The sequence below is a fragment of the Taudactylus pleione genome, unplaced genomic scaffold (assembly GCF_031769625.1).
Source record: "Taudactylus pleione unplaced genomic scaffold, aTauple2 ptg000069l, whole genome shotgun sequence".
Lineage (NCBI taxonomy): Eukaryota > Metazoa > Chordata > Amphibia > Anura > Myobatrachidae > Taudactylus > Taudactylus pleione.
The window spans coordinates 6,128,865-6,142,500 of NW_028284471.1; the positions used below are offsets into that span (position 1 = coordinate 6,128,865).

General features: G+C 47.2%; 2 protein-coding genes across 4 annotated transcripts in view; both read right to left on the minus strand.

Annotated features, from left to right (window-relative positions):
• Positions 1–10,046, minus strand: part of NOL4L (nucleolar protein 4 like) — a 46,027-nt gene extending 35,981 nt beyond the window's left edge. For 2 of the 3 annotated variants that reach the window (XM_088467165.1, XM_088467164.1), the window contains exon 1: positions 9,915–10,046. The gene's annotated coding sequence lies outside the window, so the exon portion shown is untranslated. Of the gene's footprint in view, positions 1–9,738; positions 9,888–9,914 lie in introns of those variants that run through there. The other variant, XM_088467162.1, reaches the window with a different exon arrangement.
• A 788-nt stretch (positions 10,047–10,834) lies between these two features.
• The window catches only part of LOC148534292 (uncharacterized), a 16,328-nt gene continuing 13,526 nt past the window's right edge, over positions 10,835–13,636 (minus strand). The window contains exons 2-4 of the mRNA XM_088466989.1: positions 11,696–13,429; positions 11,468–11,596; positions 10,835–11,386 (exon numbers count right to left, since the gene is read on the minus strand). Of these exons, the coding sequence (XP_088323115.1) occupies positions 11,163–11,386; positions 11,468–11,596; positions 11,696–13,429 (2,087 nt within the window). The 3' untranslated portion in view covers positions 10,835–11,162. The remainder of the gene's footprint in view (positions 11,387–11,467; positions 11,597–11,695; positions 13,430–13,636) is intronic.

Genomic DNA, 13,636 nt, shown 5'->3' on the forward strand with positions numbered 1-13,636 from the left:
GTTCCCTGCAAAGCAATGCAGAGACAATACTGGTGGACCTTAGGGAGGAGGATATGGAGGTAGAAATCCCTTATATCCAGGAACATCTTTCCTCTCTGCCTGTATTATCAATTAAACTAACTCGATCTAGAATCGCTTATTCGGAAACAACTTATAACAGGACTTCAGTCCACTCAAAAAACTGTCCTACTTGGGAAGCAGAAGTAAAAACTTGACCCCTCTGATGACCCTGGACAGGTCAGATGTCCGTATCATCCAGCATCTTTTGAATGCTTCAAGTAAATAACATTTATGCACCCTGATTCTGAGGTCGGAGCAAAGCAAAAAGCAAGTAACTTTGCACCTGGGTAAAACCATGTTGCACTGCAGGTGGGGAAAATTTTAAATGTGCAGAAAGATTTAGATGCGAGAGGGGTGCATCCAAACTCAAATCTAGATTTCAGAGTAAAAATAAAGCTGTCCAGCATTTGGGCTACATGCAAAAGCAGCCAGTATTTACTCTGCATGCAAAACAGTAAATGTGTGTGTACCCCCTGTGATAGAAACACTGGCAAAGTGGTCAATGGCAGGTACATCTGTCCTAGGTTTTTGGCCTATGTGTTCTGAAAACCCCCAGGAGAAGTCTGTTTTGTAAGCAGACCAGACTGGGCTTTTGGAAAAGCCGGTTTGGGTCCTGGGGGTGTGGATGTGAGGAGAGGGAGGGCTCCATCCACAGGCCACTCCAGGTTTTGGGCCTTTCACCCTAGTAACAGGCTCATTAGGGCTTGCAGCAGGAAATGGCTAATATAAGCTGGGTTTGTTTGTGGCTGAGGGTCTCACACCTGGGAGAGCAGGCAGACTAGCCTGTTCAGAGACACTTGGTTACTTTCCTTGTAAGTTCTGTGCACATGTTTTGTTTATGGTGAGGGCAATAGGCCCTACCATTATTATAGAGAGGGAATCTGCTGTGTAGCTAGAGCCCAGCTAGGCTAGGACTTATGTTCATGTTTCGTTTACGCTTATATTCATTTGGCACAATAAAGACTGGCGCCGACCAGTTTGTACGAGAACACCAGACTTGTATCCTGTTTCTGCAGCTGCTGTGTGTGTAAAGAGGGAGTCCATCTACCCCAGGAGAGGGACCCCTATCCCGACTGTGTCACAATTGGTGGAGAATGTGGGCACACACTGAAGTTTGCAGCAAGAAAAATTTTCCTTTAAAATTTAAAAGGGACAGACACGAAGTTGTGAAATCCATGAGGGTGGCGTCAGCAGATGCTCAGAGAGGCCAGGTTCTGCTTTCAGCCTACCCCTAAAGACAACATGGAGGACGTTGTAAAGGCCTTGCTCCAAGCTACGGCAGCTCAGCAGGAAACAAACAAAATCCAGCAGGAATCCACCAGGGTGCAACTATTGGCCTTTGAGACCACCCAGAGGCAACAACAAGTCACCATCGAGGAAACCCGCAAGGCCTTAGCGGAAAACCGCCAGGCTTTAGCGAAAAACAGCCAGGCCATAAAAGAGGTGGTACAACACCTAGTAGCCCGGTCTGGAGATGCATCTGCTGACCCTCCAACCCACACTCGCTCCATACGCGCCAGTAATTTTTTACAGAAGATGACTTCAAGTGATGATGTGGAGGCGTATCTCACGGCGTTTGAGAGAACCGCAGAAAGGGAGAGTTGGCCCAAGTAACAGTGGGCAAGTCTTGTGGCACCCTTCCTGTCTGGAGAACCACAAAAGGCCTACTATGATTTGTGCCTGGCTGATGCAAAGGAGTATGTAAAACTAAAACGGGAGATCCTAACTCGATTGGGAGTCACCTCATTTGTTCGTACCTAACGAGTGCACCGCTGGGAGTTCCAAATAGAAAAGCCTCCACGCTCACAGATGCATGATCTCGTCCATCTAACCACAAAATGGCTACAGCCCGAGACGCTGACAGGACCACAGATCGTGGAAAGTCGTGATGGACCGGTATCTGCGATCGCTACTTGCAACTCTGCACAAGTGGGTGAGCCATGCAGACCCTAAGTCCACAGACCAGTTAGTTGAAATGGTGGAGAGGTACGTAGCGGCTGAGGAGCTGATGAGTGTGCCCCACCGAGCCCCGATGGCACATCGGTGAACTCCCATTGACACTGGTAAGACTGTTCAAGGGGAGAAGGGTGCTGGGTGGTGGAATATACTCAAGACTGGGGGTGTGGAACCTGGAGACGGGCCAGCCAGGCCAGGAAGGTTCGTACCCTGTAAAAGATTAGATAATAGTGTGATTCAGTGTTTTCGATGTGATGGTTTTGGCCATATTGCGGCTAATTGTTCACTTACCTCTGAACCTATGCAATGTGATACTGCTGATGTCAACCGCAGGATATCTTTCTTTGCACAATCAGCCTGTACTGCTGACCGGCAGGTTGAGACAGATAAGCACATGTGTATACTCACTGTAGGAGGCAACCGAGTAGAGGCTCTGTTAGATTCTGGTAGCCTGGTTACACGTATGAAAGCTGAACTGGTGAACCCCTTGAAGCATAAGGGGAAAACTGTTGGTGTGACCTGCATATACATGGGGATACCTGGTATTATGTTACTGCAGAATTGAACATAGAAACACCATGTGGTTCCGCGATAGTCTCTGTGGGTTTGGTACAGAGCTTAATGTATGATGCAATATTGGGGAGAAACTTTGCTCACTTCTGGAAGTTGTGGGAAAGCCGATTTTGCACAGAGGTAAATCACCCTGACTTGTTTGAGAGGGTTACTAACGTAGTAGCAGAGTCAGAGATGTTCCCTTTTATGATTGGCAAACTAGAGAATGCGGAGCGTGATGGTGGCTCACCAACTGGTGTGCCTCCCACTGAGGTGGGGTGTGTTATTGAGCCCGTGGACCGCCTGCCTGATCTTGAGGTCAGGAGAGAGGTCTTTGCTGTGGAGCAGTTGAATGACCCTACTCTGGTAAAAGCCAGGGAGAATGTCAAGGTGATAAATGGTAAACCCATAGACCCCGATAGTCCTTTGTCATATCCTCACATGGCAGTATGTCAGGATTTGTTGTATCAGGTGACTAAAAAGGGGGAAGATGTTGTGGAACAATAGTTCCCAAAGCATACAGAAGAACAGTATTAGATCTGGCCCATGGTCATATAACGGCAGACCACATAGGGGTAGAGAAAACTACTGAGCGAATGTGCAGAGGTTTTTTTGCCCGGGGTCCATAAAGAGGTATCTGACTATTGTGCATCCTGCCCTGAATGTCAGTATCATGCTCCAAGGCCACATTTCAAAAGTCCCCTGGTTCCGTTACCCATTATTGATGTTCCGTTTGAAAGAATAGCTATGGATTTGGTTGGGCCATTAATGAAATCTCCCCGGGTCCATCAATATATTCTGGTGATAATGGATTACACTACCAGGTACCCTGAAGCGATACCATTACGCAATACGTCAACCAAGACCATTGCTAGAGAATTCGTCCAGGTCTCTAGCAGGTTGGGAGTACCTAAGGAGATCCTGACTGAACAAGGTACCCCACTTATGTCAAAAATCATGAAGGAGTTATGCAGCCTGTTTAAAATTTACCAATTAAGAACCTCTGTGTACCATCCCCAGACCGATGGGTTAGTGGAGAGGTTTAATAAAACTTTAAAACACATGCTAAGGAAAGTAGTGGACAAAGATGGTAGAGATTGGGATTATTTGTTACATTATTTGCTGTTGGCCATAAGAGGCCATAATCCTCCACAAGGTTTTCCCCTTTTTATTTATTGTACGGGAGACATCCAAGGGGGTTACTTGACATTGCCAAAGAGACATGGGAGGGGCAGTCCAGTCCATATAAAACAGTTATTGAGCATGTTTCTCAAATGCAAGAAAGAATTGCTGCTGTGGTGCCGATAGTAAGAGAGCACTTGGAATAGGCCCAACAAGCACAGCAGAGGGTATACAACCGCAATGCTCGCTTACGCAACTTTGCTCCTGGGGACAGAGTGTTGGTTCCCACAGTAGAAAGTAAACTTTTGGCTAAATGGCAAGGACCCTTTGAATACTTAGAAAAAGTGGGGCAGGTCAATTATAAAGTTTACCAGCCGGGGAAAAGAAAGCCAGAACAGATATACCATGTAAATCTCATAAAACCCTGGAAGGATAGAACAGCACTGTCAGCCATCCGAGCCCCTCCAGTAATCCCAGGGCCCATGGTATCCGAAGTGACAGTGGCAAAAACCCTGTCAGCCAGTCAACAGCAGGAAGTTAAGGCATTTCTGATCAGAAATAGGGTGCTGTTTTCTGACCTACTAGGGAAAACCTAAACATGACAATCACTGACCCAGGGGTTAAGGCTAATCTAAGCCCTATAGGTTACCAGAAGCCCAAAGAGAATCATTGTCGAAGGAAATTAAAAAAATGTTAGAGATGGGTGTAATTGCATAATCGCATAGTGAGTGGTCAAGTCCCATTGTGCTCATTCCAAAACCCGACGGGAGTGTGCGATTCTGCAATGACTTCCGGAAATTGAACAGAGTGTCAAAGTTCGATGCCTACCCTATGCCTAGGGTGGACAAACTAATTGAAAGGCTGGGGACAGCTAGATATTTAACTACTCTTGACTTAACCAAAGGGTATTGGCAAGTGCCGTTAACTGAGAACGCCAAAGACAGCTTTTTCTGCACCAGAGGGGTTGTTTCAATACAAAATGTTGCCCTTTGGGCTACATGGGGCACCTGCTACCTTTCAAAGAATGATGGATAGGATTCTAAGGCCCCATAGACAGTATGCTGCTGCTTATCTGGATGATGTGGTCATTCATAGTTCTGATTGGCAGTCTCACTTGCCCAGAGTACAAGCAGTGTTGGACTCCATCTATAAGGGAGGTTTGATAACCAACCCAAAAAACTGTTGTCTGGGGATGGAAGTAGTAAAACATCTTGGGTACACCATTGTTTGATAAAGCCACAGCTCAATAAGATTGAGGCAATCCAAAACTGGCCACGACCCCTGAATAAAAAGCAGGTGAGAGCCTTCTTAGGGATCACTGGGTATTATAGGAGGTTTATACCCAATTTTGCCACCACTGCAGTCCCACTGATTGACCTTACCAAAGGCAAACAGAAAGTCATGGTGGAATGGGGTCCTGAAGCAAAGAAGGCTTTCCAGGAGTTAAAAATAGTGTTATGTACCCAACCAGTACTGATGACCCCTGATTTTGACAGAGTTTGTTGTACAAACCGATGCGTCAGATGTAGGCATCGGAGCGGTCCTGTCCCAAAGCAAAGAGGGTGAAGAACACCATAAGCCGGAAATTAAACATACATGAAAAAAACTATGCTTCGGTCGAGAAAGAAGCATTGGCCATAAAGTGGGCGTTAGAGACTCTCAGGTACTACTTGGTGGGAAGAAAGTTCAGATTGATCACTGACCACGCCCCTCTGAAGTGGATGTCAGAAAACAAGGACAGTAATGCGAGAATAACGAGATGTTCTTGGCATTACAAACCTTTACATTTACGGTAGAACACAGGCCAGGAAGCCAGCTGGCCAATGCAGATGCTTTGTCACGTGTCCATTGTTTGGGGGCTGCGGTTGTTCCGCCCCACAGGTCGAAACAAAGGGGGGGATATGTGATAGAAACACTGGTAAAGTGGTCAATGGCAGGTACATTTGTCCTAGGTTTTTGGCCTATGTGTTCTAAAAACCCCCAGGAGGAGTCTGTTTTGTAAGCAGACCAGACTGTCGGCTTTTGGAAAAGCCGGTTTGGGTCCTGGGGGTGTGGATGTGAGGAGAGGGAGGGCTCCATCCACAGGCCACTCCAGGTTTTGGGCCTTTCAGCCTGGTAACAGGCTCATTAGGGCTTGCAGCTGGAAATGGCTAATATAAGCTTGGTTTGTTTGTGGCTGAGGGTCTCACACCTGGGAGAGCAGGCAGACTAGCCTGTTCAGAGACACTTGGTTACTTTCCTTGTAAGTTCTGTGCACGTGTTTTGTTGATGGTGAGGGCAATAGGCCCTACCATTATTATAGAGAGGGAATCTGCTGTGTAGCTAGTGCCCAGCCGGGCTAGGACTTATGTTCATGTTTCGTTTATGTTTTATTCATTTGGCACAATAAAAACTGGCGCCGACCAGTTAGTACGAGAACCCCAGACTTGTATCCTGTTTCTACAGCTGCTGTGTCTGTAAAGAGGGAGTCCATCTACCCCAGGAGAGGGACCCCTATCCCGACTGTGTCACACCCCCTTGCATTGCAAAATGGTTTATTCCAGTTACAAAGTAAATTTTTTTGCTTTAGCTCCCACATAAGGATCAGCGCCTAGGTTTCTAAGAACACAAGAAATAAAAAACATGGACTGGAGTGATCTCTGATGAATCCAAATAACCCTGACAGACAACTATGAGTAACCAGAGGATGGACACAGAATGCAACCAGAAGTCACCAAAATGAGGAACTTCTTACAACTGTTACCTGCCTTGGGTTGTTCCTATTTAAAAGGATAGAAGGGCATGCTTCACCCATTCTCAGACCTTAAAGAATGGTCCCACATTTAGCGTCTGAAGAATGAGAAAAGCTTTTGCTGCGTAAATTAACGGTTTTGGCAGTAGTGTCTTATGGCCAAGATTTGACTGCTACTTTAAAACATTGGGCAGTCTCGCACTTCACTCGTCGATGCTTGAAGTCTGCAGCCTATTACATATACCCCCTGGACTGGATTAGTGCCTTGGCCCAAGTAGATTCTAAGGGCATTTTTCCAATTGGCCAAAAGGTTTTGCCTGCAAAAAATTACACGGACCTTGCAACCAATTTTGGATTACCGCAGGTATGCGCAGCTCCTGATACATGCGGTATCCAATTAAAAGAAATTGGTTGCCGGGTTTTTTGCAAGCAAAATCCCACAGAAGGGGATTTTTTTTTCCACTCAGCCTGCGCCCGATAGTCGCAGCTGTGTGCGGTGAGTGGGAGCAGGGTTAAGGGTAGTGTAGTGTAGTGTATTGTAGAGTGTGTGTGTAGAGCAGGTGCAGGGTGAGCAGCAGTGGACAGCTGCCGATGCTGAGAGCAGGGTTAGGGTAGTGTAGTATTGTGTAGTGTGGGTGGGGAGTGGGTGCAGGGTTAGCGGCAGTAGTGTAGTGTAGTTAGTGTGTGCGGGGAGCGGGTACAGGGTTGGGCGTAGTGTAGTGTTAGTGCAAGGTTAGGCTTAGTCGGGTGCAGGGTTAGTCCATGGAAGCTGTCTGCGATGCTGGAGAAGAGAAGGAGGTGCAGGGGCAGAGTAATTAAGGACTACTTAAGCTAATTGGAACTTCTAATTGGTTACTCATTAGGTTTGATGTCTAAAGGGTTCCGAGACCAAGTGCTGACAATTTTTCCTTAAAATATGGATTTTAGGAAAAATTGGACCTGCTCTGGAGGTACTTAAAAAAAAAAAGGAAAATCAAAACCCTGCACCCAATTGAATACCAAAAATCTTGTAGCTACGGGAAAAACCCAGCAGGTGCGAGATTTCTGGTAAATTTGCACCAATTGGATATGCCCTGGGTCGGAGAAATTGAGATACTTGCGCCTAACTCCCCAAAATAAAGATGGTCCAAACACTGTACAACAAAATGGGTACATACTGGCTCAGGCATAAACTGAAAGATTTCAGCCCCTAGTGTTGCCACCTGGAATTGTTGAAGGAAGAATGTACTTCAAAAGGGGCTCTGATTGTCTTTTAAATAGCCCCGGGAAAGCAGGAAACTAATAGTCAGCCAGGTACCAGTTCAACTGTGTTTGCTAGACAGATTGGACCAATGAGCTGTAGATAGCCAGGCTGCAGGAGCAGGCTGAGATCAATCTGGGGGCTGAAGCATTGAGAGATTTGAAGCAGGTACATGTAAACGGCATCATGCTGACTGATGGCAACAGCTACCTAGGGAATGGAAAATTAAGGAAGGAGTAGAGAAGCAAAAGAAAGGATTACTTAAGGGGCCTATCCATTACACGACTTTGTGAACTATCCGACCAAAACCAGGAGGTTTTGGTTGCATTGTTCACAAAGTCGTGTAATGGATAGCCGGCAAGGACCAGCGATGCGCGTGCACGCTGGGTCCTTGCCAACCCCGACTATCTACTGAACATGCCCGTCAACCTGACGACGCTCGTCAGGTTCGGCATGTTCAGAGATAGGAGGTCGGAATCCTGCACTGAATGATGTTCAGTGAACGCCGTTCAGTGCGGGTACCATACCTCAGCGACCTGAAGGTCTGAACGCTAGACGTTCAGTCTTTCAGGTCGCCTAGTGGATAGGCCCCTTTAGTTCCTAGGTTTCTTTCATAAAGAGCACTGTCTTCAACGAGCAAACCTAAAAAAACATCTGCATCACCCTACTGCTACAGAAGTCCCAAACAGTGGAAAATATACAAAATGGTTGTTAAGACAAATCGGTTAAATCCATTTGATTTAACCAATTTGACCTGTACATTACCAAATTTTCGTTCCAGCCAGCCAGATTGGACAGATAATCTTATAGATTGTACCTACAGTAGCTTTACACACTGGATAGTTTCATGAGAGTGAATCCCAGTCAGAATCCCGGTGCCAGCATTACGAAGGCAAGTAGTAGGGTTAGTGGGAGGGTTAGGTTTAGGGTGTGGGGAGGGAAGGTTAGGATACTTACACAACATGTGTCGGTATCGTAGCCCTGTCGGGCTGCCGGCGTTGGGATTCTGACCGCCAGGGTCCCAGACGCCAGCATCCCATACCCAAACTGCATAATTTACTGTTAGAACATGATCAATATGGATTTATTCCAATTATAGGCTTCATGGAATCAGTGTGGAACATGGTGTTAATCTAACAAGATACCATTAGTAGATGTTGCGGATCAGTAGTATAAAATGATACAATGTATAGGATTAGTTTGGTCAATACAGAATGCTACAGCAATAAAATCTATAAACTCAGAATAGAATAACATCATTATAAAGTGTGTGGAGTGGGCTACATGGAATGATACTTTTATAGTTATAGGATGTGTGTGGTCAGTACAGGCACATGATGTATGGGTTCTTTATAAAAATAAATGATTACTAAATATTGAGAGTCAGCATCCTTTTGTATAAAGTGTAGGGTCAGCATAGACATGGCACACTGGAATGAGATGTGTAGGGTGGGCATAACATTTTCAGGATGTGTATAGTGCATAACAATGTGTAAAATGAGCATGACAAACATGTATAGGATGTGTAGGGTCAGTATAACACACACAAAAGGTATAGGATATGTAGGCTCAGTATAATACACAGATAAGATGTGCAGGATCACTATTATACACATGTACGTATAGGATGTGTTGGATGGGTATAACACATGGGTATAGGATGTGTATGCTCAGTATAACACACACATATAGGATGTGCAGGCTCAATATAACACACAAACACGTATAGGATGTGTAGGCTCAGTCTAACACACACAGGTAGATGATGTGTAGGGTCCGTATAACACACACGTAGAGGATATGTAGGATCAGTATAACACACATGGGTATAGGATGTGTAGGGTCATTATCACACATAAGTATAGGAAGTGTAGGGTCATTATCACACATAAGTATAGGAAGTGCAGGGTCATTATCACACACAGGTATAGGAATTGTAAGGTCAGTATTATACACACACACACATGTATTCTTGAGGTTTAAATGCCTGTAATGAATCATCCGCCATGCAATACCGCAGGTACACTCAGCACAATGATGAAATAACAGGATAGGAGCATGCAGTCATTGTACACACCAGTCAAGCCCGGCCTGTGTTCTACACCTGATGACTGAGTATGTGCACTGGGGTTCGTGCATCCCTCACTGCTACCCAAGGCCCTGCGTGTCCCTGCTCTGTGCACCTAGGTTGCAGCCCTTCATACACCCCACCATGGTCCTCCGCCATTCTCCCTCCCATCCCCAGGGTCGCACCTCAGGCCGGATCCGGGTGTTTCGGGCACAGTGACAGCTGCGGCTGGGCAGGGGCTGCGTGACGTCACAAGCCGGCTTGTCCCACCCCGGCCACCGTACACAACGCAGGGCGGGGTTCCAGCAGCTCTCCCATTGCACTCAAGTCAATATAGATAGAAGCTGCTGGCTGACCTCTGTACTTTATGTGTGCATCACTCTCCACTGCACTCCATATACATGCACTGATCCTTACTGTACTCTGTATACACTGCAGTGACTGCACTGATCCCTGTACAGTATAAGGTAATTTGTGTATGTAATGCATTTCATATACAGTAGATACACTGATCCCTGTATGCTGTACTGGTTATACACTGCACAACACATACATGAACTGATTCTTGTATGCTGTGTTCGGTGTATGTGCTGCACTCCAAATACATACACTGATCCCTACTGTACACTGCACTCCACTCACATGCACTGATGACTATACTGTGCTGCAAAAAAAACAAAAACCTATTGCACCATGTCACAGCTTTAGCATGTTCTTACAGAAAAACTGTGAGAGGGCATAAATCCTTTTCTCTCAGTCCATGGGGGACACTGGAACAGTGGGTATAGGTGGAGCTGTAGGAACTTGGATACCAAAGTGTTAACTTCGGAAACAGCACAGGCTCCGTCCTCCTCCCCTATACCCAATCCTGTGCTGAAATATACTTCCCTACTTTTGAAAAATACTTTCAGGGAGATTGCAGCAGAATGCGCCGCGCGGCGCGCCGTTGAGGGGGCGTGTCTAGCTCCACCCATGGGTGTATATATTCCTATAAACTGACACCCTAGCTCCCCCACTGACATTAATATATCTCTACCCTACCACATCACTAGATCACACACACACACACACACACACACACATGCATACTTGTTTTTGTGACCTTTTCAGGACCCATGACTGGTTTGTCCATCATGGGGACGCCTGCTTCCCATTGCCCAAACAGCTTGATCAGCAAACCGTGCCTGCTGGTGGGTATCTATATCATATCACCCGGCGCGCATGTGCCGTATAGCTTGGTGACAGAAACCGGACACCATTATACCTCACCGGGACCTAGTCAGTTTTTCCTAACCATGTGGGTACTCCCTATGCCTCACTGGGACCTACTCAGGTATTCCTAACCATGTGGGTACACCCTTTGCTATGACCACTAAATGGTTTCACCACAGTAAATAAAAAAGACGCCTTGGTTGGACCAACATAAATTTTATTCAGGCTGTACACTGTCGCTTGATAGCAGTTATTCGGTTTTTTATGTAGTACTTGACTGACAGCCAGTTCCTAGCCTTCAGAGCCTGCTCCTCAGCGCCGAGGCAGGCGTTACAATCCTTTTTGCCGGGGACCTTGCAGGAGAGGATGAATCTCATCAGGTGTCTCTCAACTGCTGCTGCTTCTTTTCTGCTCCACGGTTTCTTTTTAGAGCCCATGCAATCACCTATGCAAGACAGGGAAGAGATCAGTCAACCAAAAACTCACCGCCAGCCCAAGCCACCCAATGAATTTGATGGACACACACCTTTAGTAGCCATGGGTGCATGCCTCTCCATCACTTTCAGTGCACTGGCATCTCCCTCCTCCACATGCACTGCTCCAGCTTCCACCTCTGGCTCATCATCAGACTCATCACTGGCTAGCGGGATTGGTTCTGGAAATACAAAGATAAACAGAGATCCCCGGTCACAGTTTCCCCCTTAGACTGTCAGCCCATGGAACAACCAGTCGGGTGAGGGACCATGCTACTTACCATTGGGATCAATGGAGATTTCTTCCAGGCTTTGTCCCTTAAAGTCAGCCAATCGACCTTGCTGGAGTGCCACAAAGAGTTTGCTAATTTTTGCCAATTGCAGGGTACCTTCAGGGAGGCGGTAGTACTGGCGGTGCACCCGGATATCGTGCCCTAGGAAATCGGCCAGCTGATCCATCTCCGTGTCACTCATGTTCAGCACCCTCGAAAGGGTGGCCACATGTTTCCGAAGCCTGGTAGAGGAGAGAGCTTCTGGATGCTTGGCTCCACATGCCCGTGCATAGAGTCGAATGCAGTCGGATCCTCTGAGGTGTGACAAGGCGGAGGGTCTTGCAAACATATATACATTGTCAGGACTGACACCACACTCTACCCTTTTCTCTGTGAGGTGCTCCAATGCCCTCTGCATGCAAGGGGACAGGAGGACAGGGACTTTCCTGCCTCTCTTACCAGGAATCTCAATGCGTGTGAAGTGCTGACATAGCCTCTTTTCTGGCTCTGACAGGGCCAGCGCCACATCACCCTGTAAATCAGCTGTGTGCCGAGATGCAAAAGAGCAAAGCTTCATCTTTGAGACCTCACCTTCCCTACGTCGGTTGAATAGGATTAGTTGTGTGAGGGTTACCTTGGCCAGCAGCAACCACTTCTTTGTGGTCGGGTGAGTGGACAAATCCTCTAGGTATTCCCGCTGTCTGTCAGTGAGATAAAGGTGCAACTGTTTTACATCATCAGTGAAAGGTAGAAGGGGGGGGGTGTTCCATTTTTGCTCCTCTAGGGTTTTGAGGGCAGCAGCCGAGATCATCTCGCTCCACCTTGCCTTGTATAGTTTTTGGAAGCTCCGTGCGCTCTCCACGGTCGGGGCATGGCCCTCCATAAGTGCCTGGCACTCAACCATGGTAGATATTTTTTGGAGGCTATGGCCCACTTTCAGGGCCAGTGAGGGAACCTTATAGGTATTCGTCAATTCAGCATAGCCGGCCAGGCTCCTTACGGCAGTTATGACCTGCAGGAAGTTTGCAGGGCAGATGAACTCTGCCATGCTCCTCAGAGGACTAACCATCCTGGCATGCAGTAACAGTCGCCCCACCTCTCTGAGCTTCTGCCGTATATAATCATGCTTACTGACATCCGAACCATGCCGGTTAAAGAGGTGGAGACCAAACTGCATGATGCAAGGGTCACCCTTTATTACCTGTACCACATCATCGTGAATCATATCACACAGCACCTTCCAGAGGCCCTTCCCAACACCCGGTGGAACGGGAGTGGCGTAAGCACAGAGGGATTGCACTCTGGTCCTGCCTGGTTTGGTGTTGGCAGGACCTTTTTTCAGCGGGCACCTTTTCACATGACGCCAAAGGTGTTGCCTTGAGAAAAGGCCCTGGCAATATGCACAATGCATGAAGTCTTGGGGAGCCACAGCTTCACCAGGCTGCTTGCATGGAAGTAGGACACCGCAGCCCTCACGTAGAACCCCGGCATTATGGGCAAAGTTCCCCCGGTTGCGAATCAGGTTAAGCTGTAGCCGCCTTTCCCTTGAACACTTTGGGTAGCTCAGTGCCCGGGCTGCCTCAGGCTCATCGTGGTGGATGGCCTCCACGTGCCTTGCAATTTTTGAGAATGGCTTCTCGCACCATAGACAATAGTTCTTTTTTTTATACACCTTTGAGCCATCACATTTTTTGGTAAGTACCTGGACTGTCACAGCGTGTTTTTTTTTTGAGGAGCAGAAACCTGGGCCAGAAATTGGAGAATCTTTGATAGCAGAGTGACCCTCAGCCAGCATATGTGTCCCATGACGGGCCCGCTCATCCCCGCTGCTGTCTTCCAAACTGTCCGCCTCAGAGGAGTCAGGGAAATAGTCTTTGTCACTGCCGTCAGTGCTGCTGTCAGTGATGTCACCGGGTGCACCGCTTAGCTCCATATTTTCCACCTTTAAAA